General features: G+C 39.2%; 3 protein-coding genes across 6 annotated transcripts in view; 2 read left to right on the top strand and 1 right to left on the bottom strand.

The window, feature by feature from the left end:
• The first annotated feature begins 349 nt into the window (after positions 1-349).
• LOC103380166 (S-adenosylhomocysteine hydrolase-like protein 1) lies at positions 350-9,957 on the top strand. Of its 4 annotated transcripts, none has more exons than XM_025055942.1 (17): positions 350-599; positions 4,381-4,477; positions 5,208-5,345; positions 5,629-5,729; positions 5,849-5,951; positions 6,770-6,864; positions 7,360-7,466; positions 7,544-7,660; positions 7,746-7,809; positions 7,883-7,971; positions 8,076-8,146; positions 8,296-8,390; positions 8,490-8,588; positions 8,707-8,775; positions 9,082-9,160; positions 9,250-9,370; positions 9,455-9,957. In XM_025055942.1, the coding sequence occupies exons 1-17, from the start codon at positions 411-413 to the stop codon at positions 9,459-9,461; spliced, it is 1,641 nt and encodes a 546-aa protein (XP_024911710.1). In that variant the 5' UTR covers positions 350-410; the 3' UTR covers positions 9,462-9,957. The 4 variants fall into 4 exon arrangements, with proteins under 4 accessions (XP_024911710.1, XP_024911711.1, XP_024911712.1 ...); XM_025055944.1 differs by lacking the exon at positions 350-599 and adding an exon at positions 2,204-2,889; XM_025055943.1 differs by lacking the exon at positions 9,455-9,957 and having other exon boundaries at positions 9,250-9,374.
• A 1,921-nt stretch (positions 9,958-11,878) lies between these two features.
• Positions 11,879-19,717, bottom strand: LOC103380165 (ubiquitin-conjugating enzyme E2 H-like). Its single transcript, XM_008312003.3, has 7 exons — positions 19,149-19,717; positions 16,372-16,448; positions 15,825-15,899; positions 15,675-15,714; positions 15,390-15,442; positions 14,351-14,479; positions 11,879-13,868 (listed from the first exon to the last, which is right to left on the bottom strand). The coding sequence occupies exons 1-7, from the start codon at positions 19,199-19,201 to the stop codon at positions 13,744-13,746; spliced, it is 552 nt and encodes a 183-aa protein (XP_008310225.1). The 5' UTR covers positions 19,202-19,717; the 3' UTR covers positions 11,879-13,743.
• Positions 19,718-21,084: 1,367 nt separating this feature from the next.
• LOC103380190 (kelch domain-containing protein 10-like) overlaps positions 21,085-24,988 on the top strand; it is a 5,288-nt gene continuing 1,384 nt past the window's right edge. The window contains exons 1-10 of the mRNA XM_017032825.2: positions 21,085-21,682; positions 22,251-22,343; positions 22,479-22,700; positions 23,008-23,162; positions 23,589-23,737; positions 23,825-23,909; positions 23,984-24,050; positions 24,146-24,193; positions 24,268-24,407; positions 24,891-24,985. Of these exons, the coding sequence (XP_016888314.1) occupies positions 21,598-21,682; positions 22,251-22,343; positions 22,479-22,700; positions 23,008-23,162; positions 23,589-23,737; positions 23,825-23,909; positions 23,984-24,050; positions 24,146-24,193; positions 24,268-24,407; positions 24,891-24,985 (1,139 nt within the window). The 5' untranslated portion in view covers positions 21,085-21,597. The remainder of the gene's footprint in view (positions 21,683-22,250; positions 22,344-22,478; positions 22,701-23,007; positions 23,163-23,588; positions 23,738-23,824; positions 23,910-23,983; positions 24,051-24,145; positions 24,194-24,267; positions 24,408-24,890; positions 24,986-24,988) is intronic.

The following is a 24,988-nucleotide window of genomic DNA, read 5'->3' as shown; positions in this document are numbered from 1 at the left end:
GGGTTAAAGCATTTCCTTTAACTTGCTTTAACACATTTACAATGCAAGGAAGTGAGTGAAGGTCCATGTCAACGTCTCCACTGGTGGCACCATGCATTTTCTTTCCTAATGATTTTCAGTGTTTTATATCTTTGTGACCTGTCTCCTCCGTGTCCTAAAATGGCTCTTACAGTCAGTGTTTACTCTGTACACACTGCAGCCAAGACTAATTATCATCTATTTTATATTTCAAAGAAACACAAAAGCAGCTGTTGTTTAGAGTAAAAGCACACACACCTATCATGAGGAAGTACCAACCCTATGCAGGTTGTGTATACCTAAACTGCAAGTCACAATCCTAGTACACAAGTGAAGACTTGTCTGAGGATAAGCAGCAGGCACTGTCCATAACTGCAGGTCACCCTGAGAAAATGATGGAAGAGGGAGACGTGCTGAACGGAGGGCCAGAGAAGGTCAGGTCCTACTCTCCAGAGCCGGTGGTAAAAGGAAGCCCGGACCTGCTGAAGATGCTGAAGGCTGCAGAGAGCAGGCGAGCTCCTCAGGAAACAGAAATGTCTGAGAGAGAAGAACAGGTCACTGAGGCCTTGAAGACTGACATGGTGAGTGAAGACGCTGTTGAATGTTGTGAGTCCACAGGAATCATCAATCTGCTCTCAGTCTGTTCATACTCTTACGCAAATACTGCATTGCACTGCACTCTCTGGTTTAAAGCACACAAGCCTAATGTGTCATTCAATGTGTGGCCTACCTCTATTTTGACAGCATTGCCGCTTCACTGCACAAAGTATTCTTACATGGCATTGGCGGTTCCACTGAACCTGACATGCCTGGTTGTTTTAGAAACCTGGAGGGTTTGGAACTGAAACTTTAGTTGTTTGACAAGGTCATCACATATCAGTCAGTCCTGTGATGGTACCAGGGCAATGGGCTTTGAATGCAAAGAAACTGAATGAAAATAGTGATTTTTAACATAGCACCTGATACAACTGCATGGCAGACAACTCAATATCAGGTAAAATGATCCCAGACAACTCCTCTGTTGTATCTAAACACCGGTTAAACAGAAAACACACCACAGAAAAAACACACATCAAACACTTGACACCACTGACATTAAACAGTGAGGCTGGAATCCACCTTCTGGGCAACTATGACCACATCCTGTCGCCGGACATTAAATTGTCATGTGACCCTTTGCCCTTGACAGAGCAGGTCTGCTAAGGATGGCTATAGCAGAGGAAGAAAGGGTACAAACTATAAGAGAATTCTTTAGAAAGAAAATTATGAATGTGATTATGAAAATATTAAACAAAACTACTCAATTATATCTTGTACAAAAAACTGAATGAAACAGTTGTCAGATGGATTGTGAGAGGCTGTAGACAGATTCATGTTGTTGTGGACAACATCTTCACAGAGGTTTGGAGGCAACTCTCAATACGTACAAGTCAACATTAACACTCACAGTAATGACTGAAATGGCTATAATAAATATATATAAAATACTTATATACTGGTATATACAACAATATGAAAAATATACGCATATTATTGGCAGGATTTGAGTTATATTTTTCATAATGTTATTCTTGATATTTTTACTAATAATTTTTATCATGTGCATTGGTTACAAATAAAAACAGGTGCAAAACACAAACTGTACCTGCTTTTATTTCTAAACGTACAGAAAACAAGTTTTTTTGTCATTTAGGAAATTTAGGAAAGTCAATTTACCTTGATTAATTATGATAAATTATGTTTGTGATTATTCATGATTAGTTGTGATTAATTTACAGCTACCCTTTAATTAATCTGAATAGAAACTTTCATTTAATCGATTCACCTTTTCTTGTTAGGGTGTGAGTAAGAACGAAATTGGTGCTTGTTCAACACACCCCCGCCCCGCCTGAGATTTGATTGTAATTCTCCGATTACATCCCAGTCCTTGTTCCACTACAGGGTAGTAATTACAGGCTTTTTTTGGGGGGTGGGGGTGGGGCATTACAAATCCAAAAATTGTTGTAGTTCCATGACACACAAACCTTTTTTGTACATTGAACAAGATTCACAACAGACAATAATGTCGTTGTTCAGTTCAAGGAAAGGTGAAAAGACACAGAATAAACATTTTTAAAACAAAATATAACGTTCAGTTCAAGGAAAGGTGAAAAGACAACATTTTTATAACAAAATATAAAGGGTATAACAAAAGTTGTGGGATTGCACATGAGGCACTTTAAATAAGTTTTCTCGCTCTTCTTTCCCTGTTTTAAAGAAGCCCTCCATAGACTTTTATTTTGACCAGCGTTTCTACAGTAGTTGGAAAATAACTTAACCTTTTCAAATTAAATCATTTGTGCTGAGAATGAATGAAATACAAAATAAGACTGAGTGAACAGAAACTGTATTATCTGATTTATTATAACAAAATGTGTCTCTCGATGCAGCTGTAAAGGTTAGTGTGAGTAATTTTCACTGTTTTAGTTTATGGCCATATTTCTGCAGGTTTCAACATTCTACTCTGCAGTAATGTCTAACTTGATGGTTACCGTTCATATTCACATACATTTCCGGCCTCGACTACATTAACATTTGTCTCCTAAGAACTCTCTTGGTTTCCCGTCCATCATCAGTCTTCACAAAGACTCCTCTATTCTACATTATGCCCCTTTGTCTTTCCACCTGTAACCTGCCTCTGTGGGGTTAAGGTGTGGTTTAAGCATTGCTCTGGGAACAGCATAATAAGTTCAACAGAGTGATTCAATTCATCAGCACAAGGCTCACTCCCAGCTTTAGCAGCAGCCTGCCAGAAGCATGAAGAAAGTTTACAGTCTGGTGAACATAACTAAAGCCAAGGACGAGGAGGCAGTGCAGTCCATCTGTATCAAGGTATCACTGGTTTATTTGTACAGGTCCTATTTAAGACGGAAATCTCTTTTTAGAATTATTTAGAGTCACAGAGTGACATTTTTAAAATCTATTTTAAATGAAGTAAATACCTTTTAACTTTCTAATTTGAATAATTTAGACACAATTTTCTAAATACTGCATTATCTTCTTTTTTCGGAATACATTTTAATGTTATTTTTCCAAGAAGAGAAAAAGAAAGAAAGAAAAAGAGAAACAATTAAACTTGCTTACACTTAAACAAGCCAATGGCAAAAGGAAAAAAGAAGGCATGAAAAATCTTTCGTATACTTTCACAGAAGCCAACTTGAAAATACAATATGTTACTTCTGTAAACCCTGTCAGAGAACATTGGGTTAACAATCACACGACAAGTAACAGTTTATAGACATCCGTGTTAAAGTTTAAGCAAACTGCTTCCCTTAAACTCCTTTTTTCCTAAAAACACTTTGGGTTTATACATGTTTTTTTATTTATTTTATGGCTCATTGATACATTATGTCATAGCTTATATAAATATTAAGATTTGAACGATCAGAAAATGTACCTAAAATCAACACTTTTAAGAAACCAAATTCCTAAAAACCTAGCAGAGATTATTTAAAATACAAATATTGTTTTTTTATTATACAAAATTCTGAATCAGGAGCATATGACAAATAGCCAAATTCGTTAATATAAAGAACTCAATTCTTCATATATTTTACCCTATTTTTCATTGAACACATATTGTTGGACTACATTTTAAAGGGGACTTTAGACTGAGAAAACAAGCTCTCAAGTTGATTTATCTAGTTGTCATAAAACAGTGTTACAAACACTGGACTGTATTAGATGGGAGTTTGACGAAAAAAATGTCATTAAAAAAACATATTCATTAATAAACACCAGCATACATTTGTGCTTCTTCACTCACTACTGTACAGGTCCGCTTAGCAGTAGCCACTTAGCATACATTCCCACTCTCACTTAGCATCAACCCTCTCTCGATAACCGGTTACTTTAGCTCGTACGTACACAGCTAATTACTAGTCACACATTCGACCCATATAAAGTATGTACACCTGCCTGAGTGTGTATTTACTGACCTGTGGTAAGAATAAAGAAGATACACGTTTGGCTGGCGTTATCGTCACTGTAGCAGGATTTATTCTTCCTGTGTCGTATAAATTTCATTTTACCGCGAATACGAGGCGCCAACTAGTGTATTAAATTAATTAAAAATAAATGAAGAAAAGAAGAGAGCAGGGAGTCCCAATAGGTCCATTCCCAGAGGAACCACATACTCCCAATGGGGCCCTCGTGTGGCAGCCTGTGTTATTTGCAAACACTCATGTAAACTTCACGATTGTGGGATGTTTAAGGGATTGTATTATTATTATTATTATTATTATTATTATTATTATTATTATTATTATTATTATTATTATATACAGGTTCTCAAGTGTAATGCATATATTTTTGTCCTGACAGCAAATACAGTTGACTGACCAGAAAAAAGAATTCCACCAACACCACCACACCAAGTCAACAAATCGGAGCTCTCTGTCTGTTGAGAGCACCAGCTCAGGTATGGACTGGAAAATGCATTTAGAGCAAATAACTAGGAAACTTTAAAAAAAAAAAAAAACATCCAAAAAATGTTATATAAAATTATTTGGATTTTTTTTCCATTAGTATTTCCATGGACTACATGGTGGGAAATGTAGTTAGCAGCCAGAAGATCACTTCCGCGTTTGATTTCTAGTCTTATATGTGGTTTCCATGTTCTCCCCTAGTGTGCCTGGTTTCCTCCTACCCTCAAAAATATAACCTTAGTTATATTTATAATTAATTACTTTATAATTAGTTCAAAATGCTGTTAAAAGATCTTGTTTTATTAGCATTTCTACTCCAAACTGAAAAGGTATGTTATGGTATACAAATGGTAGGACACTTCCCTGACCAAGGTCACTCCAGCCACAAAATGCATAATTAAGAAGAAAAAAACAAACAAAGATATTTGTTGCACCGGAGTACAAGTGCAACTTACAGGACTAGCAGATACAAGCCTAGAGTGGCCTCTAGTGGCTGTCAGTGTGAAAATAACGAACATGTGAAATTATATATTTTAATATACTGAATAAGTTGCACCTGAGTATAAGTCGCAAACCCAGCCAAAGGATGAAAAAACGTCAGGAAAATACAGTATATAAAGTAATGTCTTTCCACCTCTCCATTAGTCTGTGTGGGCTATGACATGGAAGAATCAGATCCAGAAGTGTTTTTCTAAATTTGTTTTATTTCTTTCTCTATTCCAGTAGGGAGTGACAGCTCAGAGGATGAACCATCTCCAAAAAACAAAGTTCAGAAGACTTCCAAGGGCTTCTCTGACTTTTGCATCAAAAATATCAAGCATGCTGATTTTGGACGCAAGGAGATAGAAATTGCCCAACAAGGTTAAAAAGAATCCTTCTACAAATAGGAATTGCTGTTGATATTCACATGGGTGGAGACTGTATTAAGTAAGGGTTGTAAGAGTTTATAATATGTCTATTAAGGATGACGCGGTACAACTTTGTCCATGTCTGATACCGATACTTATACCAACAGCATTTTTTGTTAATTAAAAATAAATGTTTACATGAAGACCTGAGAAGGGAAGAAGAAGCAGAAGATAATAAGATTAATTGGACATTAACACTTAATGTTTCTGCTTTAATGCTTTATGTCCAATATTAGAAATGCCAGCCCTGATGGTCCTAAGGAAGAGGGCGGCTGTGGAGAAACCTCTGTCTGGATCCAAAATTGTGGGCTGCACACACATCACAGCACAGACAGCGGTGAGTCCATCATATTTTTGGTTATATTAAAATAATCACAGTTCAATCTTACTTTAGCTTCTATACACATGATGAAACTGAAGATTAAACCTTGAACCTGAACCTTTGTGGCTTTGCAGGTGTTGATCGAGACTCTGTGTTCACTGGGTGCTCAGTGTCGCTGGGCAGCCTGTAACATTTTCTCCACCCAGAACACCGTTGCTGCTGCTCTGGCTGAAGGAGGTACAACCGCACACTGGACACTCACTGAACACATCAAAGCGTGCAAAAATACCGTGTTTAGGACATAAACACGACAGGAAAAAACTACAGAACCTTCAGATGAAGTCACGTGTTATTGATGGCATCCTGTTGTCAAATGAGGCATGAAACACAAATGCCCCAGGAGTCTGTCTCTGTTTAATACACACTCTGGACAAAACAGAAGAAATACAGCAAAAATTGGTATGAAGACACTTATTTAAAACAACGGAGTTTGAACTCAAATTTTATCAGATAAATATTCTGAACAACAAAGTCCCATTGTAAATTACTATTAATATATCCTTTGTTATTTACATGGTTGAAAGGCTACATATTATTTATTATTTTATACATTGTAAGACCACAAGGGGCAGCACTGAGGCTTATTGTATTTTGTATTTATCATGTTTTCCAGACTATAAGTTGCACCTTTTTTCATTCTTTGGCTGGGTTTGCGACTTATACTCAGGTGTGGCTTATATATGTAATATGTAATATATGTAATGTACGTTTTGTTCACACCGACAGCCACTAGAGGGCACTCTAGCTGGCTGGTGCGATTTATACTCTGTAAAGACTTATGTATGTTTTTTTTTCTTCTTCAATATGCATTTTTTGGCTGATGCATCTTATACTCCGAAGGGACTTATAGTCTGGAAAATACAGTAAATGTATTATTTCTGACATTCAACAACTTTCAATACAGGGGGTCCTTAGTTTACAACAGCCTAAACTTATGACATTTCGTGATCTAAGAATCACGTGACACTGGATTCTTGTTCCTTTTCTCTTCTAAGGCGTCCCAGTGTTCGCTTGGAGAGGAGAATCAGAAGAGGATTTCTGGTGGTGTATTGATAAGTGTGTCAGGACTGACAGCTGGGAGCCCAACATGGTAATTTACACATACTGTACAGAGGGGACTCTCCATCCCTATGATGAGCCCCTCATTACCACCTCAAGAAAACAAAAACAGACTTTCTGAACATGCTAGCTCTAAAATCAGAGATAGATTATTGTACATACGGAACAGAAATATATTATATTCAGATGGATTGTTAGGGACTATACTACTAAATATTAATAATATTTGTATTATACAGATTCAGTGGTCTTCAAAGACACTCATATAACATACAATTTTCTTTTTCATTTTTATCCATGTGAATTTGTCTTATTATGATTATTCATGATGGGTTATAATGAGGATTAATTATGATTGTGATTAATCTACAGTCACTGAACTGTCAGATAAGATATTCTGACAGTTACATATCTAAGGAAATAAATATGTTTAAAAATGAAATATTACTTTAAATCAATAACAATAAATAAATTACATTTCTAGAAAATATAATACATAAATTTGTCATTTGTTGAATGACGTCAGATTCTGGATGATGGAGGTGACATGACCCACTGGATTTCTAAGAAGTACCCAAGCCTGTTCAAGAGAATCAAAGGGATAGTGGAGGAAAGTGTGACCGGTGTCTATCGGTGAGTTTCATCTCCGTGGTTGTACAGAACACGAAGAAACTTCATCTCACGTGTGTCTCTCTGTCTCCGGGCTTCAGCTTGTACCAGCTTTCAAAGGCCGGCAAACTGTGTGTCCCAGCCATCAACGTCAACGACTCAGTGACCAAACAGAAGTTTGACAACCTGTACTGCTGCAGGGAGTCCGTCTTGGACGGGTGAGGACGCCTGTGGTGACGTTGAGCACGTGAAGTGCTGTGATGTTTGGCAGCACGGACCTGATTGTGTTGAACTTGCTTACAGGTTGAAGCAAACTACTGGTGTCATGCTCGGGGGAAAACAGGTGGTGGTGTGTGGATACGGTGAGGTCAGTAAACACATCACGGCGTCTGCGTCGTTCAGTTGAACGACTGGAACCTGACCTTGTTTCCTCTCTGAAGGTCGGCAAGGGCTGCTGTGCTGCCCTCAGAGCGCTGGGCTCCATTGTCTACGTGACAGAAATAGATCCCATTTGTGCTCTTCAGGCCTGGTATGTGTTTCATGACTGAGTAATGGTCCTGGTTTATTTTGTTCCTCAACTCTCATCTGATTTCAGGTTACATTAAAATAGATGTGTTTTTTCTAAATCCTCAGCATGGATGGCTTTAAAGTGATGAAACTTGATGAAATTGTCAGAAACTTGGATTTGGTCATCACCTGCACAGGTAAGTACTCTGGATGGATAGATATTTACCTTTTTTTTTTTTTTTACTTGTATTACTTTTAAAGTCAATTCTAAGAAAGTACCACGGGATAAACCTATCTGTTAGAGATGCCAGCTTTGTTGCATTCATTTTAGGTCATTTCTCTTCAGGCAATAAAGGTGTGGTTCTGAGGGAACATCTGGACAGGATGAAGAACGGCTGCATTGTCTGCAACATGGGGCACTCTAACACAGAGATAGATCTGGTAAAAAACAAAAGACCAGTTTACACTATTTATTGACTTCTAGTGTTGCTTCACTAAAAAAAAAAAAACACTAACATGTTCACCACTGTCTGCCCTCAGTTGAGTTTACAGACTGCAGACCTGAAGTGGGAACATTTGAGGCCTCAGGTGGATCACATCATCTGGCCTGATGGCAAGAGGATCATTCTATTGGCTGAGGTAATGAGGCAACTACTGCAACTACTACTACTACTACTACTACTACTACTACTACTACTACCACTACTTCCACTACTACTACTACCACTAATAACAACAGTAATGCCTTTTTATTCAGGGTCGGTTGCTGAATCTGAGCTGCTCCACAGTGCCATCATTTGTACTCTCCATTACTGCAGTAGCTCAGGTACGTTCACAGACATAGAATACTATGTATACATACAGTGGGGCTGAAAAACATAGATATAAACAAGTATATTGACAATATAAAATAATAGTTATTAAGAAAACATTTTATATTATTGGTAAAAATGGAACAGTGTGGAATGAAAAAATGGAGCTCGGCTGAGCACTCGTAACGGGATGTCATGTAAAAGTTGCTTACTCATAACTTGAAAAACGTATATTCCAGGGAGCTCGTATCTTGAAGTCTCACTGTATATCAAATGTAGTGAAAACCAGGCTGCCCTCAGTCACCGTAGATGTGTTTCAGGCTCTGGCTCTCATTGAGTTGTACAACGCTCCAGAGGGACGGTACAAAAAGGACGTCTACCTGCTGCCGAAAAAGATGGGCAAGTCCTGCGACGCTGAATCCAGCATTACCTTTCACTCAGTTCACTATAGGAAACTATAAAGGACAATGTCTGCATGATATTTTCAGATGAATACGTGGCCAGCCTTCACTTGTCGTCATTTGACGCTCACCTTACTGAACTTACTGATGGCCAGGCCAAGTACCTGGGGATCAGTAAAAGTGGGCCCTTTAAACCCAGCTACTACAGGTAAAGAACACACACTTTGTTTTAAATATATGTGTGTGTGTGTATATAATTACATTGTTTTACTGTATTTAATGTGTTTCTTAGATATTAAAACCACGGGAATCAGAGACAGATGCCCTCGAACGTGATATGATCTTATCAGCTGAACTTCAACATCATGAAGATTCAGCTTTTGTCCGTGGATGTGCATTTTTTGTCAGACTTCTTTTGGTTTAACGATAAACATTTTAAAATGTGATTTCTGTGTGTACTAATAACACAAACATAAAAGATATTGTTGTATTAAAAAACACCAGCTGGACGAACTGATAGAATCCAAAACTAATGTCTTAATCACAATAGCGCAATTGATTCATGGACTTTTACTCATTTTAGAATGACGGTCACTGTGTATCCACTGTCCATCTACATGTCCCTACGCAAAATGCAGAAAGCTAATTTTATTTTGCCGAAACACCGTGAAAATTTCATCTCCCGTTTCTGGAGGCTTCATCTTCACCTCACTGAGACTGATTATTCTTATTGTTGAAGACAGCGGCTTCATTCCTTGATTTTCTATTTCTCCATTTCATTAAAAGGAAAAAAAAACAAAACAAAACTGTTTGACTTATTAGTAACACCAAAGTACTTTTTTTTTTACCGTGTCCCACTGGTACCAAATGACCTATGTACCGGCACCGGTCCCCGGACCAGGGGTTGGGACCCCCTGATCTAAGGAACGCAGGATAAGGAATTGCAAATATTTACAAATGTTTCCTTTACTGCAAGAGTCTGTGGACGTGGGTTGATATTTTTGTCGAAGGTAAGAAAGGAGTGATATTTCCCGTCGTCCACGGCATAAGGTGATAGTGTCTGAAGTCTAGAAACAAACGTATCCTCTTCCTGTGATCTGTCCTGTGATGATAGTAGAGGACACGTTGGAGTCTGTGGGACCACTGGAGATCAGGTTACATGGCTGCGGTCTCGGGGATGGACCACCGATGCTGATATCCGAGAGGGATCGTTTGATGGATCTGAACCTGCATCGAGTAGGTTTAAAAAAGTCCTTGTCCCATGGTGGTACTACACACGATTGCTCGAAGACAAAAGAAGCAAAAATGTGCAAGTGCCAAAATGGGCACGGATAACACTGGAAGAGCCGCCTGTTGTTTTACGCTCACTCTACGAGCACGTGGTAAAGCTTAGGCAGTGTGGGTCTGTCCCTACTCTGTTTATGGCCATATGGTAATTCACTGATGCCCTGATGTGACAGTGAATACTACCAGTGCCATACACAGAACAGGAGGATTGTTTATAGATCATTACATACAGTAGATATAAACCATTTATGGCCCTGCTCATGTGACCTGAGGTCAACGATAATGTCGACCATAATCAAAGGTGAATATTTTTTTTCTCAATGTTGGAATTACTGATTTGCTGTTTTGTTTTCAGATTTGGTATCAATGATAATTTTCTAGTCTGTTCTTGGGAAATGAGCGAATCTGCAGCTCAAATTGATCCCCTCAGCGTAGGGCATGATGGGCTAAGTGATTTTTTGAGATGCTCCAAATGGGTCTCAAAGCAGGTCTCATCTTCCCATTTCCGGAAAAGATCGATAGACTCAAAGGCTCCAGAGAAAGAGTGAGGGAAAAGGTGAGGGAGGGACACAGAAAGATAGAGACAGATAGACGGAGAGACTGTGTTCTTTTCTTTAACATTGTCTGTTACAGACTGTAAGCAGAAAAAAGAAGGGAAAAAACAGTAACATTGTCGGCAAAATAAGTTGGTGACTGTAACTGTGCGCTGCTAAAGTAGAGGGTAGATAACGGCCAATGTTATTTTGGAATGGAACTCTCAATATCACACATACAATTACTCTTTATAAATTCCTTGTTTTAAGTTGGCCGCTATAGACTGTTTCTTAGTGATTAATTTCTTAAGTGAGTAAACTATGTTAGCCTATATTTCTGTGAAGAAATATTCCTGTTGTTCTTTAGGATGTACTCTGTAGCTTCTTACCTTAAAATGCTGTAATCTCTGTTCCGAGCAATTGGTCAGTAGAAAAAAATGGAAAGAAACTGTCACAGACATCCAGAGATTCATCACAGTCGGAGATCAGAGTGGTGTAGGCTCTTGTAAGGAACAGCTGACTTCAAATATGAAATAAACTTCTTTCCAGATTTCCAGTCGTGGTACTATTCCCCGCTATCCCTCCCTCCATCCTGGCTTCCATCTGTGTTGAGGATGAGTTGGTGGTGAGGTCTAAACCCATCGACAGAATAATAATCCTCATCTTCCTCCTCCCTCTTCGCCTTTACGCACCGGACGTGCACTGGAGCAGCCAGCACTTAAAAATGATTTAAGTAAGAGTTTAGTAATATTTGATGTATCTGTGAGGATATCAGTAAACAATGGCTAGAATAACTTTCAAAATTTTCTTTTTAGCAATTTTATGGGTGACATATCTATTTTATTAAATTTGTCTGGACAGCAAACAAACACAATACCAATCAATATTTTTGTTTGAGTGATATTTACTACATATAACTAACTTAGTGATACAACGAATATTACTTTAAAAGGCTCAGAAATATCAGTGTCAAGCCAATGACAAATTATGCATTAAAAAAAGTGTAGAACCCAATCTGCCGGGTTACATCCAGACATTGGGGATTTTCTTACAGTATACACATCATTTCCTCAACCGTAGCATGTTGAAATGTGTCCCCACCAACAGAGGGCAGCATTACAGAGTAGATTCGCTGCACGTGATTATATGAAAAGAATACATTTTTTTATGATAGTGATTCAAAAAAATTAATTGATCCTGTAAGAAATTATAAGAATCAAGTAGGTTTTCTTCAATGGCAAAGACAAATACACACAACACATTGATGGATCCAGATGTTGTTGTGTTGTTTCTTCAGCATAACATTGTCCTAAGAGCTACACCAACATATATTTGTTTATAAAGGTTATTTTGAGCCATCAGAACTATTTCACAAATACAGCATTATTTTCCATAAGTTTTATTAACCTATGTCATTCACAAATGAAGACACTACAGAAAAAAGTCTGATCTTCTTCTAAAATATAAAGACAGTATTAATTCAAGTTTAGAACATGTTTTGCAGAAAACAAACTGCTAATTCCAATGGTAATAAATGAAACTTACTTTTAGTTTCACATAAAAATAAAAGAAAAAGTAACATACTTGTATACTTTGTGCATATCCGTAAGGCTCCGTGCCTGATGAATGCTCCAAAGGGCGCCAGGTCTCTGTGATATTGATTTAACTCAAAAAAAAAAAAAAAAAGAAGTGATCCACACACGGATATGAAATAATTCTTCTCAGCGTTACAGGACAATTAGTCTTCTAGTGTGTTACACAAGTTTTAAACCATTCTTCATTATAGAGGAAAAAGAACCCGCAAAGAACTAACTACCCCTACACAAGTCTAACACCGAGAACAGTTGAACACGGCTCACAGGGCAAGCTTGTGTCCGTACAATGCCACAAAGCCCTACACACTCACTTTACTTCTGTGTTATGCCACGATACACAGCAAAACTTAAAGAATACAAATACTTTCCTAAAACGGAGAGGAAGAAGAGGAAACGATGTTGGACGTGAGAAGCATCATTTTTCTGATGCACCTCCTTCACTTCTGCTGAGCGTCAGCAGCCGGTATAGCCACAGCCATCTTTCTTCCCAGTTCACCTTCATATACTACATGTATATGCGCCGATACGCAGTGGTGTTGTTGTGGACCACACTCAGGTTGAACAGCGATGAATGTGATGTTAGCAGCTCTGCAAAAGTGCAGTCCTGTCAGTGAAGCGGTGTGGTCAAAAATGACATGTGACATATTTACAAAGAACAAGAGTGGCTGTCTAGGCTCTCCAAGTCAGAGCTCCAAGAGCTCAGGACGGTGGATTGTCATGTTGTAGACCTCTGTCCAAGACAAAAAGGATGCCTGATGGATCAGTAAAACTCTTAAAAAAAACTCTAAATAAGAAACATAGAAATAGGTACAACAGATAAGATGCACTGATGTAGTTTGTGGTTTCAAAAAAACTAAATTTAAAAGGTCTAGTTTTGATTCTGGTGGTGATCCCACTGCTCCTCCTGTCGGTCTCTATTCAAACTTGGTGTAAAAGCTTTGATGAAGCCACAGAGATTTGTAAACTGAGATTCTGTTATTTTATCCAAAACGGGCTCCGTCAGAGTGAAGAGACACGCGTGCTCACAAATTCCTAAAGGGAGAATATTCTTGCAATGTCATACTGCAAATCCCTATGAAGCAATAAAAATAGTGTCACTGTAAAAAATGTCTTAGATATTAATACAGGTCTGTTGAGAGTGAAAGTGGACCAGATCTGTTCCTTCACTACAACTCCATATCCTGAGCCTCGTCCTCTGAAAAGTCTGACATGGAGCTCTCTGACGATGAGTCTCCGCCTCCTTTATCCTGCTCCTTTAGTGCCTCCTCTGTGGCATATTTCTGGATGTACTCTGGAAAAGAAGGATGAATGCATAAGGTTCGGGATTCTTCTAAATAATTCCATGTATCAGTATATAACTTGGGCCTGTTTAGTTGAACACAACCCTTTATTGGCAGGAATTGAAGAAAGTTACACTTTTTCAACAGCTATGAGTCTCTGTCTTTTTTTACTTTTATAGCTATCGGCTGCCACCTAGTGGAAGAGTATTTCATTGTTCTGGCCTTTGATGTCCTATAAACAAACAAAACCAAATGATTTGCAGTTAAGCCATATTAGTTTTCTGACCAATTACGTGGAACTGGATGTGTTTCCACAGTACACTCTTTGATCTCTCAAGGCACACTAGCGTGATTGGGAATCACAGGTGTAAGATGTGCCTGAACAGGTGTCATGCTCTTTAATAGGTCACACACAGTATACACCTAAAGATTTTTGGATTTAATGACCTGGATGACTGAGAACCTACATAGACCTGTGACCTGTGTGCACTACCTTTGATCTTATGTTTATAATCCTCTGGTCTGTGCAGGTACATGGCAGCCGCGTCTCCGTTCAGGGGATCGATGGGGTTGGGGTAGGCAAGTAACTGAGGGAGGAAGGACTCAAAGATATTGGTGAGATCTGGTGGATGAAGGAGAAAGAGAGAAAAACGTCAGCACCCCAAAACCGGACCAACAAATCTTTTCTATGTGATTTGCAGCTAAATGTTTTTTTTTTTATACACAAGGCTTGTTTTGAACAGCTCGGTGAGTTACAGTCATCGTCATATCTAATCATGCAGCCCTTACTTAGCCAAGCGCTGTAGAGAATGCCCCATCTGCTTAGTGAATTGTTTACTCTCTGTCATACGTGTCAGCACTGGGTAGTTGTTAGGAAAGTCTTAGCTAGTTTTTAGTAAAATTTTGGCCACTTGCAAGCTATTATTTTTTTCTAACACTTCTAACACTGCTGTGAGTCATTGGTTTAACAAAAAATATTTAAAAAAATCTGAATTTCATTCATCTCATTCAGTTTAGTCATTTTAAGGGTTGTGGAAGGAGCTGGTGCCGATCCCAGGTGTCAGCTGGCAAGAGTAGGGTAAACCCTGGGCAATTAACAGTACATTTTAGGACCACGTAAAGAGACAAACAATTCAAACACACACACACACATACAGACACACACACATTCAAACATCTGGTCATCTCAAGTGTGTCCAGATAACCTCATTTTTAGAGTGTGAAGAGTCTACAATCTTAGTCCTCAGCAGAAAAAAAGCCACTAAGATGGATTTAGCGTGCCCTACTGTGTTCACCCAGCAGCTCAAACGTGCCTGGCATTTGGGTGTATTAGGATTAGGATATTCGGATGTTATTAGGTTCTCAATAGTATTTCAGTTCGTGGGGGTGTGGGTCGCAGGGGCAAGGGGGGCGTGACAGAAAATAATAGAGAAACACTGGTGTAGGTGTAGGGAGCTCACTTGATGTTACGTTTTTTTGGTCATTATACTCAGTTATTGAAACAGACAGTAAAAGCTGTGGCTGTGACCTACCATAGAGAGGAGTCCATGTCTGGTTAATGACATCTAAACACACAGTGCCTGACCTGCCAACAGGAAAAACAACAACAATGTGACTAAAGTCAAAGCTAAAGAAGCTGTGCTGGGTGAGATGCCAACACAGTTTGTTACCATTATGACTAAACAGTTTACTGTGCTACAAAAGGCAGGAAATGCATAAAATACAGTTATTAATTATTAAAATGATTATATAACATACATGCAGGGGCTAGTATGGCTGAATTAATGCATGATTCAATTTGAAATGACTAAACTTACGCTTCATCAATGTTAGGGTGAAAGATTTTATTAATAAAACCTGTAAAAAAAACAAAAGAATTATGAAAAGCTTTTAGGAAACATCTAGTCAAACCAATAAATCTTGGTGATAAAGATGAGAAGAAAGAAAAACATCTGAATATTTCTCACCTATCGATGGTGATTTAAAGGGGTATTTATCGGGCAGGTCTACTCGAACCTTCCACACTCCTCCTTCATACGGTGCTGAAAGAAGTGACATCATTAAAGTTTCTCAAACACAGATCTTCCTGAAACAAAGAGCTGTTACATTTGTAATCGCTAGAGAAGAAGAGAAAGCAAAATAAAATGAACCCACGCCATGAATCTATATCTTTCTGGCCCAGCAACATACGACAAAACATTGTCATAAGAAATGTTGATTGATCATGACTAATTTAAATTCATACTTCTACAACATACTGCAGCATGACTAACTGTGATTAATCTCTAAATGCCCTGTGATTAAGACATGACAGGTAACATTGTCATATGACTCTTTCTTCCTAAACAAACATGCATGTTTAAAATGTCCCAACAGATCACATACTCAAGATTCTGACTTTTTAAATGTAGGACGTTTGTGTCTATACACACCTGATAAGTTCCATTAACAACAATGAAAAGCATCAGATAAAAGAGTAGCTGGGTAATGAGAATGCTGTCTATGGAGTCTTACTTCCAGGCGGTCCATGGAACTTGACCACAAACTCGTTGAGTCCACTCAGGATGGTCACCTCGTGTTTGCTCTCAATGCTGACAGTGGGTTAAGAAAAGACACATCTGGTACAAACATCATTCACGGGTCTATGTTTGTGAGCTTGGTCAGAGGTCAGATTTGGGATCAATAACACGCAAACAAGCACGCCAGCAGCGGCAAAACAGATGTCCTTAGCAACAAAACGACACAAACAAGACAGATCAGAACAACATGTTGAGGTATGAACAGAGAGTGGAATTACACAACACGGAAAAAAACTTGGACTTGGGGGTCTTTCTTGATAGTGGAGAAACTGTGTCATACCTGAAGTGCGGTGAAAGCCACCTGACTAACGCAAAATGACAGATGAATAAAAGGGTAAAAAATAAGGAACTACTGCAGCTTGTTTCATCAAGCTCTCATAAATCCATTCATTGCTGATTCCAACAACTTAACTATTCACACAAAAGACACAAGATTACAAAACTGTCAATCATAAGTTTAAAAAGCAGATGAGACTGTAAAAGCTTTTTGGAAGTAATTGGAAATCCTTAATTTCCTAAAGGGAACTCCCAAGAGATCAATTGAGTTATATCTATCTATCCATCTATCCACCTAACTACCTAGAATTGTCCGATAATGAAAACGTTTTGGGGCAAACGGCTGCATATATCGGTACCGGTTTATATTGGAATCGGAAATGAATTGTTTGGACAATATCGGCACATCGGATATCAGAAAACAGTTAATATCGGACATCCCTAGATAAGAGTGGATTTTTTTTTTTTACTAAACATCTCTCACCACTTGAGATGGATCGGGGGGGACGGAGAAGCAAGGCAGACAATGCATTTTCACAGAAAATTAACTTGAAAGGAAGCATTGGTCACATTAGAATGAGTGAGAAATCAAATACCTATCAGGAGGAAAACAGTACAACAACAGCAGTGTAATGCTTGAGGCAATCATGTCTCTCATATCTCAAATACAAAACAAATTACTACCCTTTGCCTGCCACAGTTGCTACCAGCTTTTTAAATTCATTGTACTTTAAATGAAGTGTAAAATTAAATTGGATTGGATATAGTTGTAGCAGTGTTGGGAATTGAATTGTCAACATCAATTTAAGATCATCAAAACATCCCCATTTTTGCAATTTAGAACTGACTTTTAGTTAATCAAGTTTTTCCCCCCTTGTTTATTGCTCATTTAATATGCATATGTATGGTATTTAAACAATTTTAGATTTCATGATTTAAATTGAGGAGGTATATTCTTATTACATATATGTTATATACTACTAATTCCATTTTAAAGCTCTTTGTTTTTGTTAGAAAAAAATGTTTATCATGGTCTTAAGCCCTTCTTTCATTGCATTGTGCCTCACCATCTTTTTTTCTTTCACAATATATAGGTTTATTCATTTTTATTTATCACTGACCAGTATGATTAATCACTTAATCATGTGATCCTGCTGACCGTCCTGAGGAGGAAAACAACACGCTGTTCTCCCAGCCCACGGCCCCAACATCATGCTTCTTGTTACCCGATCAGCTGTGCGGAGCCCCGCCCCTTGCCTTGTTCCGGATGGTAACAGGCTAACCAATCAGAGAGCAGCCTCTAGCTGCAGGACGAAAACAAAACAATGCAGCTCACGTTGTCATAAAAGCCTCCACGCAAAGTTCAGCAAACTGCGCTGCAGCAGCCAAAAAACAAAAAAGCACTTAAACACGACGACTCCAAAACACAAAACTGACCATTTATTCGAACCAACAGTAGTCGAATTTAAGCGCAGTTTCCCCGAAATAATATTTTTTTCATAATGGATGGAACAATAGTTATTAAGCCAGTAACATGTACAGTGATATACACATCCCAGGTTCTTTTTCATTTCCAATGGAAATGCATATTTTAGACTACAACACATGATATGCAACGGTCACTTATTCGCTGTAAACATATCATGTTCTTTCAACTTTTATATTGGAACTTTTGCTCCCAGTCACTTATCGAGAACAGAACTGCAAAGCATGCACTTCCAAAGCCATTTTATCACTTTCCTCTTGTGCAATAACTAATGTACCTTGTTTTCCTCTGTCATTTGTTAGACCTCGACTCGCTCCATCGACCTCGTTTGCTCTCCAGGTGTTAGCACACCACACACTTAGCTGCATATGTGTTCATTTTCATAGATCCCAACATTGTAGAAGAGATGTTGCAAAGAAGTGTTTCCTAAATTGAAAGAAGTCGTCACTATTTTTTACTCTGTGCTGTCAGCCCGGTGACAATTCAATTCCAATTTCTGGTCGTAAAAGAGGCTATTGCAATGCTATTGAGCTCCAGCTAACAGCGTCCCTGGAGCTGACGGAGTTAAAACAGTCAGCTTAATTTTGCTACAAACCATGTTGTTAATTGTCGTTTAATTGAGACAAGAAGAAATACACACATTAAGAGGGCAAACGCCGACTGTCAACTACTAAAACTGGGAAAAATTCTGCTGGACATGTGTCGACAGCCTGTTGTGCTAACTTAATTGAGCTAACGTTAAAGAGTTACTCGTAAACATCTCCGTGTGTAAACGTCGCTCACTTTTTACACGCTCATTGACAAGAAAACACATTTACACACATAAGAACATTTTTACATTCAGAATGTAATGATACATTATTTACACACAAAAGAGTGGATATAGTGTAAAATTTTCTTTTGTTAGTTTAATTTAAAGGTTTCGCCCTGTTTATGCTGAGAAAGGATACAGTTTTACCACGTCGGTGTCCATTCGCCTCTTGCCTGGACTTGGAGACGACATATTTTGTATTCCTACTAAGTGATGTAAAAATGCTGCGGCGGTGATGAGGCTCTACCTTGACTTTTAGTTTGGATAAACTGTTCTCAACAGTCTTCCAGAATTCTCCATAAACAAGAACCTGAACGCAGCATTGTCCACTTTGTTTTCCTATGTTCGTGTAAGACTTCCTGGGTACGTCTGAGACTCTGAACTCTACCTAGCGTCCTGTCCTGAGGACTCTGCTTGTTGTGACATCAACCTCCAGCGACAAGAGCTGCAGAGAAGGAGGAGCTCGGTTGTAGACATGTGCTCCATAGAATACAACACCACTGTCAATGTCATCTATTAAAGCGCATAACACTGCTTTGATCCTTTCTGCAATCATTTAAGTTTACGTGTAATGAGAACGTCTACGAGAGAATTAATGATGTTCTCCTGGTACGTGTTTTATTTCAAAGGCTATTCAGTAATCAAAAGAAAGTCTGTCTATTATACCTAGATCTATAAGCTTGTTAGGTCCTAAACATTCTAAAACAGGCATATTAACACAGAGTTGTGGCTCCTCATATGGAGTCTGATCTCACCTTCAGTTCAAAGCATCAGACGCAGGGCAGCCACGTAGACTAACTGAATTTAGTACAGTTCTGTCTCGGTCACTTATCACAGTTCAGATATAGTTCATATACGTAACCACAGGTTTCTGATACAAGGCCAGAGAGTCGGGTCAATGGAAGAACATTGTATAGATCTATAGTTAGATCATTTACCTTTCCATTAATTATCATGTTATAAAGATTACTTTAAATAGAAATTCAATTAAAATTAATTTTGGTTGATGACCACACCAATGGATGTGAATATGAACTTAAACACCAAACTCAATCATCTGGTCCACTGTGGGCTGGTTAAATTGATCACCTGTAATCCGACTGTCGTAGCTAATGTAACAGCTCTGGCTGTAGCTTGCATGAATATCTTGATTGCATTGAGGTGATACTGCACTCTTGAATTGTTGCAGTGATAAGAAAACTCTTTCTTGCACAATTCTGTACACATTCAGACTCCTATCCAAGCTTGAAAAAAAAAAGGTAACCTAAAAAACTGCACTCTAGATGTCACTACTGTTGTCTACTGATCTGGAGTTCCTCACTTCCAAATGCAATCAATGCACTCACTGATTTACTCATAGTTTTCTAAATTCTTTCGACCTTCTGATAAGAGAAACAAAATAAGCACCAACCTCAAGCAGTTTAGCTTTGAACAATGCTGATAAGATAACCAAGGAGAACACGTGATCGTTGATTTATGCTGAGATGGAGGCAGATGATCTGCTGTGGTGATCCCTGAAGAGAACAGTTGTAAAAAGATTTCTGGTCTGTCATGTATTGTTCATATAAATTCAATAGCATACTGACTGTACCTCCATTTTACCATTATATAATTTTTTTTTAGGAAGGTAGTCTATGGCAGGGGTCACCAACGTGGTGCCCGGGGGGACCTGGTAGCCCCCGTGGACTACTTAAGCTGCCCACAGGCTTTGTCCTCAAAATAAAACTCATCAACAAGAGGGTCAAAAAACATACTGTTACTGTGCTTTTTGAATCAGTTCCACTTGCAATGATATTCAAATGGGTGCTATGACGTTGGTAAGAAGAATGTCTGCTATTGTATGTCCCCCAGAACTAATTATTAATACATTGTTGAAGAAGTCTGTATCAAACAAGTAGCTCTCTGTATTAATAAGTGCCCTTGAAGTAGCTCTCAGTTCCAAAAAGGTTGGTGACCCCTGGTCCGTATCGTCGATCGTGTACACGCAAGCTTTGATGTCACCTCTGAGCTACAGTATGTATAGTCCGCCTGCCTGTTCATTGCACTTCTGCTTGCTCAAAAAAAACCCCAATCATTTCATGTGCCTTTATTGGAAGATTAGGAGATAGTTGACACATCTGGAGCCAATCCCAGCTATCAACTGGGCAGGGCACACCCTGGACAGTTAGCCAGTTTATCGCAGGTCCACAAATAGAAACAAACAACAAAATTCACACACTGTATTAACCTAATGTGTAATAATCCAAAAGACTTGTTGCTGCGGAGATGTCCCGAATTTACCTCTCGCCACCTGAATGTGAAGTCTCTAGCTGCGCTCCTGTTTTTAAACTCGGGGACCTCCAATCCACAGTTTTTACCAAGGGGTGGCGATAATGTGCCCTGCGTGCTCAATCACTATACAAATAAAGAAGAGTGTCCTCCTTTCAACAACAGCAGAAGGAGGGGGAAGCGAAGCGTCTGTCTTCTGTCTTCTGCTCTGTTTGGCTGCCTCAGTTCCCATGCCTCTGCTTCGTTTTGAAGTGAAGCCGCTTGTGCTGCTTGTCTGGCCGTGACCCGCCTTTCCCCCCGTGTGTGTTAGCACCGTTAAGATGTCGTCGCCTCAGAACAGCAGGACCTCCAATCGGCTCATCAAGTTTGAGAAACTGTCGTGGAGGCCTTCCATCAGAGACTCGGGTTTGTAAACAGCAGCAGCAACTCAGTCCTCGTCCACACTGACAGCCCACCACAGTGTAGTAAAAATGAACCTTAAGGTCACCGTTATGCCTGTTGGTCTGTGGTGCAATACGGAAGTTTACATATGAATTAACGATGTTAGCTGGGTTAGCAATCACCGGATTTCGGCCAGAATTAGCTTTTGCTGCTACGGAAGACGACAGGAAAAGAGAGTCGATTCACTGCTACTGTTGTTATTTACTAAAGTGCAGTGATGGACAATGATAAACTATTACTACTGGTAACACAAGGCAGAAAACGTTAACGTTTTATCCAGACACATAATATAAATCAGTGTTTCCTGTTTACTTCAATTTTCCTTCGAAATAAAACTATATAACCTCCTAGTCTAGATAATAAATAAGCAGATAAGATTGCATTTAATTTAAGAGTCTTTTTCAATCATCTATAACTTCTTTATATTTGCGAAAATGTATTTGTTGTTTTCATGAGTTTGTGTGTCCTGGATGAACCTTGTTGTCCACAGGATCAATATTGACAGCCTGTGTTTCATTTTGTGTCCCTCCAGGTTTTAAGAAGCGAGCTCGATGGCTTCAGGCTCGACGAATCTTTTCCCATTCCTGTCCCAACCTTAGAATCCCAAACAGATTTTTGCGTGAAGGTAATCTACTCCATGTCTATTCTTTTACTGTAGTGTACCCTGTGTCTTTTAACATTTTTCAAATGTTAAAATGTGCACATACACTTGTCAGTACTTCTCCATGTCCTTTAGTGTCTTACGTTAATCCTCCCACAGGACACTGCATACCTCCTGCCCGCAGTGGACACCGCTGCGTCGCAGACAGCACCAACCTGTATGTGTTTGGAGGCTACAACCCTGATTTTGACGAGGCAGGTGGCTCAGAGAATGAAGACTACCCACTGTTCAGAGAGCTGTGGCGCTTTCATTTCGCCACAGCTTCATGGCAGCTGGTGCATACGGAGGGTTACATGCCCACGGAACTGGCCTCTATGTCGGGTAAGAACCACAAGACATCCTGCAGAGATAAGCAAAAATGTAATATATATAATGTACAAGTTATAGCTGATGTAAACCAGCTACAGATCATATGTTAAAACAGAAATGTGTTTTTTAACATACATGATTAATTAGCTTGATGTGGCTAAGAATGAGCTTCAGAGTCACCACATTTGCTCTAAATACATAACAAACAAACATGTTTGGGAAGGTTCACTTTCATTTCTACATCCTTGTATGAGATTTACTAGGACTGTGGTCAGTGTTAAATTCAGAGTGTGACAGTGTTGCTCTTTATCACTTTCAGCAGTTTTACATGGCAACAATCTGCTGGTGTTCGGCGGCACCGGGATTCCATTTGGCGAAAATAATGGCAACGATATCCATGTTTGCAATATTCAGTACAAGCGATGGAATCTGCTCAACTGCAGAGGAAAGAAGCCCAACAAGATCTACGGCCAGGTACAGAGCCAGCGCAGATTATTACCTGTGGTTGCACACCGTTACGTCATGTGCTGTTAAGTGAGTTCTCCTTTTTGCTTCCTTTCGCTTTGTTTTTTTTTCTTTGTCTTTCATTCTGTTTTTCTGTGTTATCATGTTTTTATTGCCTGTTTAGTTGAACACAGTCCTGATTTGGTGGCATTTAAGACACTTCAAGACCTTCCTCAGCTCTGAGTCTTTTTTTTAAATAGCCATTTGCTACCACCTAGTGGTAAGTCTAATGCTAACGTAGTGTTCATGGCTGAAAATTATACTAGCCTGACTTAAATCATGGATTGGAACTTCAATTGGAATGTATTCTGACTTGTTGTCCGACATGTATACAAGACATAACTTTAAAGTGTGTTTTTGTTGTTTTTGTTCTTCTGCATATTTTTACATTTCCAGGCAATGGTCATCATCAACGGCTACCTCTATGTGTTCGGAGGAACAACTGGCTACCTTTACAGCACTGACCTTCACAGGCTCGACCTGACCACCAGGGAGTGGACGCAACTCAAACCCAACAACACACCCTCAGACCTACCAGAGGAGCGGTCAGTCACAGAGACAGACAGACAGCAGGTGTTGTCACAGCTCTCTTGTTTGACACGTCCTCAAATGGAATAATTGCCCCTTTACAGGTACAGGCACGAGCTGGTCCACGACAGACAACGGTTATATATTTTAGGAGGCGGGACTTCCTGGAAATCATATCCTCTTGATAAAGTGAGTCAGAAATGCACACACAATAATATATTTGAGTGTTTTGCATTCATTTTAACAAGTGTTTGATTATTTAGATTCATGCCTACAACTTGGAGACAAATTACTGGGAAGAAATACACACAAAACCTCATGAAAAAATAGGTTTGTGAAACACATTTGCTACCTTAACAATTTTAGTGTGGTACAAAATGATAAATTATATACTTTTAAAATTGAAATTCATTTTGTAATGGCAGGATATCCTGCAGCCCGGCGTTGTCACAGTTGCGTGCAGATCAAGAGAGGTAAAACACACACTGTAATCACTACACAGTTGAAAGCCTTCTGTATAACCAGGTGCTTCTCTGTTGTTACCCAGAGGCCTTTGTATGTGGGGGTTATAATGGAGAGATGATCCTGTCAGATTTGTGGAAGCTAAACCTGGAGACTTTTCAGTGGACCAAGCTGCCAGCAGAGATGCCAGAACCTGCCTACTTTCACTGTGCTGCAGTCACACCGGTACGTCAACGTCCTGGAAAACCAGTTTTTCCTGTCATGGAAATTATGGAAAATTTGAAAAGGTTAAAGGTCCTGGAAGTTATCCTAGGAAAATTAATTAACTTTGTGAGCACACGGGTTAAAAGTTATGTGCATGCATGTCTTTACCAGCTACGGCACGTGTCAAACTTAAGGCCCGGGGGCCAAATGCGGCCCACCAAGTCATGTTGTATGGCCCGCGGGAGCATAAAAAGCATTTCATAAAGTCCATGCAGCAGAGTTTTTTTTCATTACACAGCACTGAACAATATTTGTGACTTGGATAAGTAATAATTAATTGCCGAAACATGTATTAATACGTTATGGAGTAGTTACATTTATACAGTCTTACCGTTATAACCGTCCCTTCAAGGGGAACTGTATTGCTGATGTGGCCCCCCCGGTGACACCCCTGAGCTGAGGTGTCAGGTGCAGCTGATCCTCTGTTCTGTGTCTGTCCTTCAGGCTGGCTGTATGTATGTCCATGGCGGTGTTGTCAACATGTCTGGGAACAAAAGGACAGGCTCCTTATACAAAGTGTGGTTGGTGGTGCCCAGCTTGCT

The sequence above is a fragment of the Cynoglossus semilaevis genome, chromosome 6 (genome assembly GCF_000523025.1).
Source record: "Cynoglossus semilaevis isolate Cse_v1.0 chromosome 6, Cse_v1.0, whole genome shotgun sequence".
In the NCBI taxonomy this organism is placed as follows: domain Eukaryota; kingdom Metazoa; phylum Chordata; class Actinopteri; order Pleuronectiformes; family Cynoglossidae; genus Cynoglossus; species Cynoglossus semilaevis.
The sequence above is the reverse complement of the archived record's forward strand: the minus strand, read 5'-3'. Positions and strand labels throughout refer to the sequence as shown.

Excerpts from the sequence above, each read along its gene's own strand:
- LOC103380166 (XM_025055942.1), top strand. The coding sequence starts at position 411 with ATGATGGAAGAGGGAGACGTGCTGAACGGAGGGCCAGAGAAGGTCAGG. Across the intron at positions 5,730-5,848 it reads ACATCACAGCACAGACAGCG|GTGTTGATCGAGACTCTGTG; the intron begins GTGAGTCCATCA and ends GTGGCTTTGCAG. Across the intron at positions 6,865-7,359 it reads ACAGCTGGGAGCCCAACATG|ATTCTGGATGATGGAGGTGA; the intron begins GTAATTTACACA and ends GAATGACGTCAG.
- LOC103380165 (XM_008312003.3), bottom strand. The coding sequence starts at position 19,201 with ATGTCGTCTCCAAGTCCAGGCAAGAGGCGAATGGACACCGACGTGGTA. Across the intron at positions 16,449-19,148 it reads GACACCGACGTGGTAAAACT|CATTGAGAGCAAACACGAGG; the intron begins GTATCCTTTCTC and ends ACCCACTGTCAG. Across the intron at positions 15,715-15,824 it reads CTTTAAATCACCATCGATAG|GTTTTATTAATAAAATCTTT; the intron begins GTGAGAAATATT and ends TTTTTTTTACAG.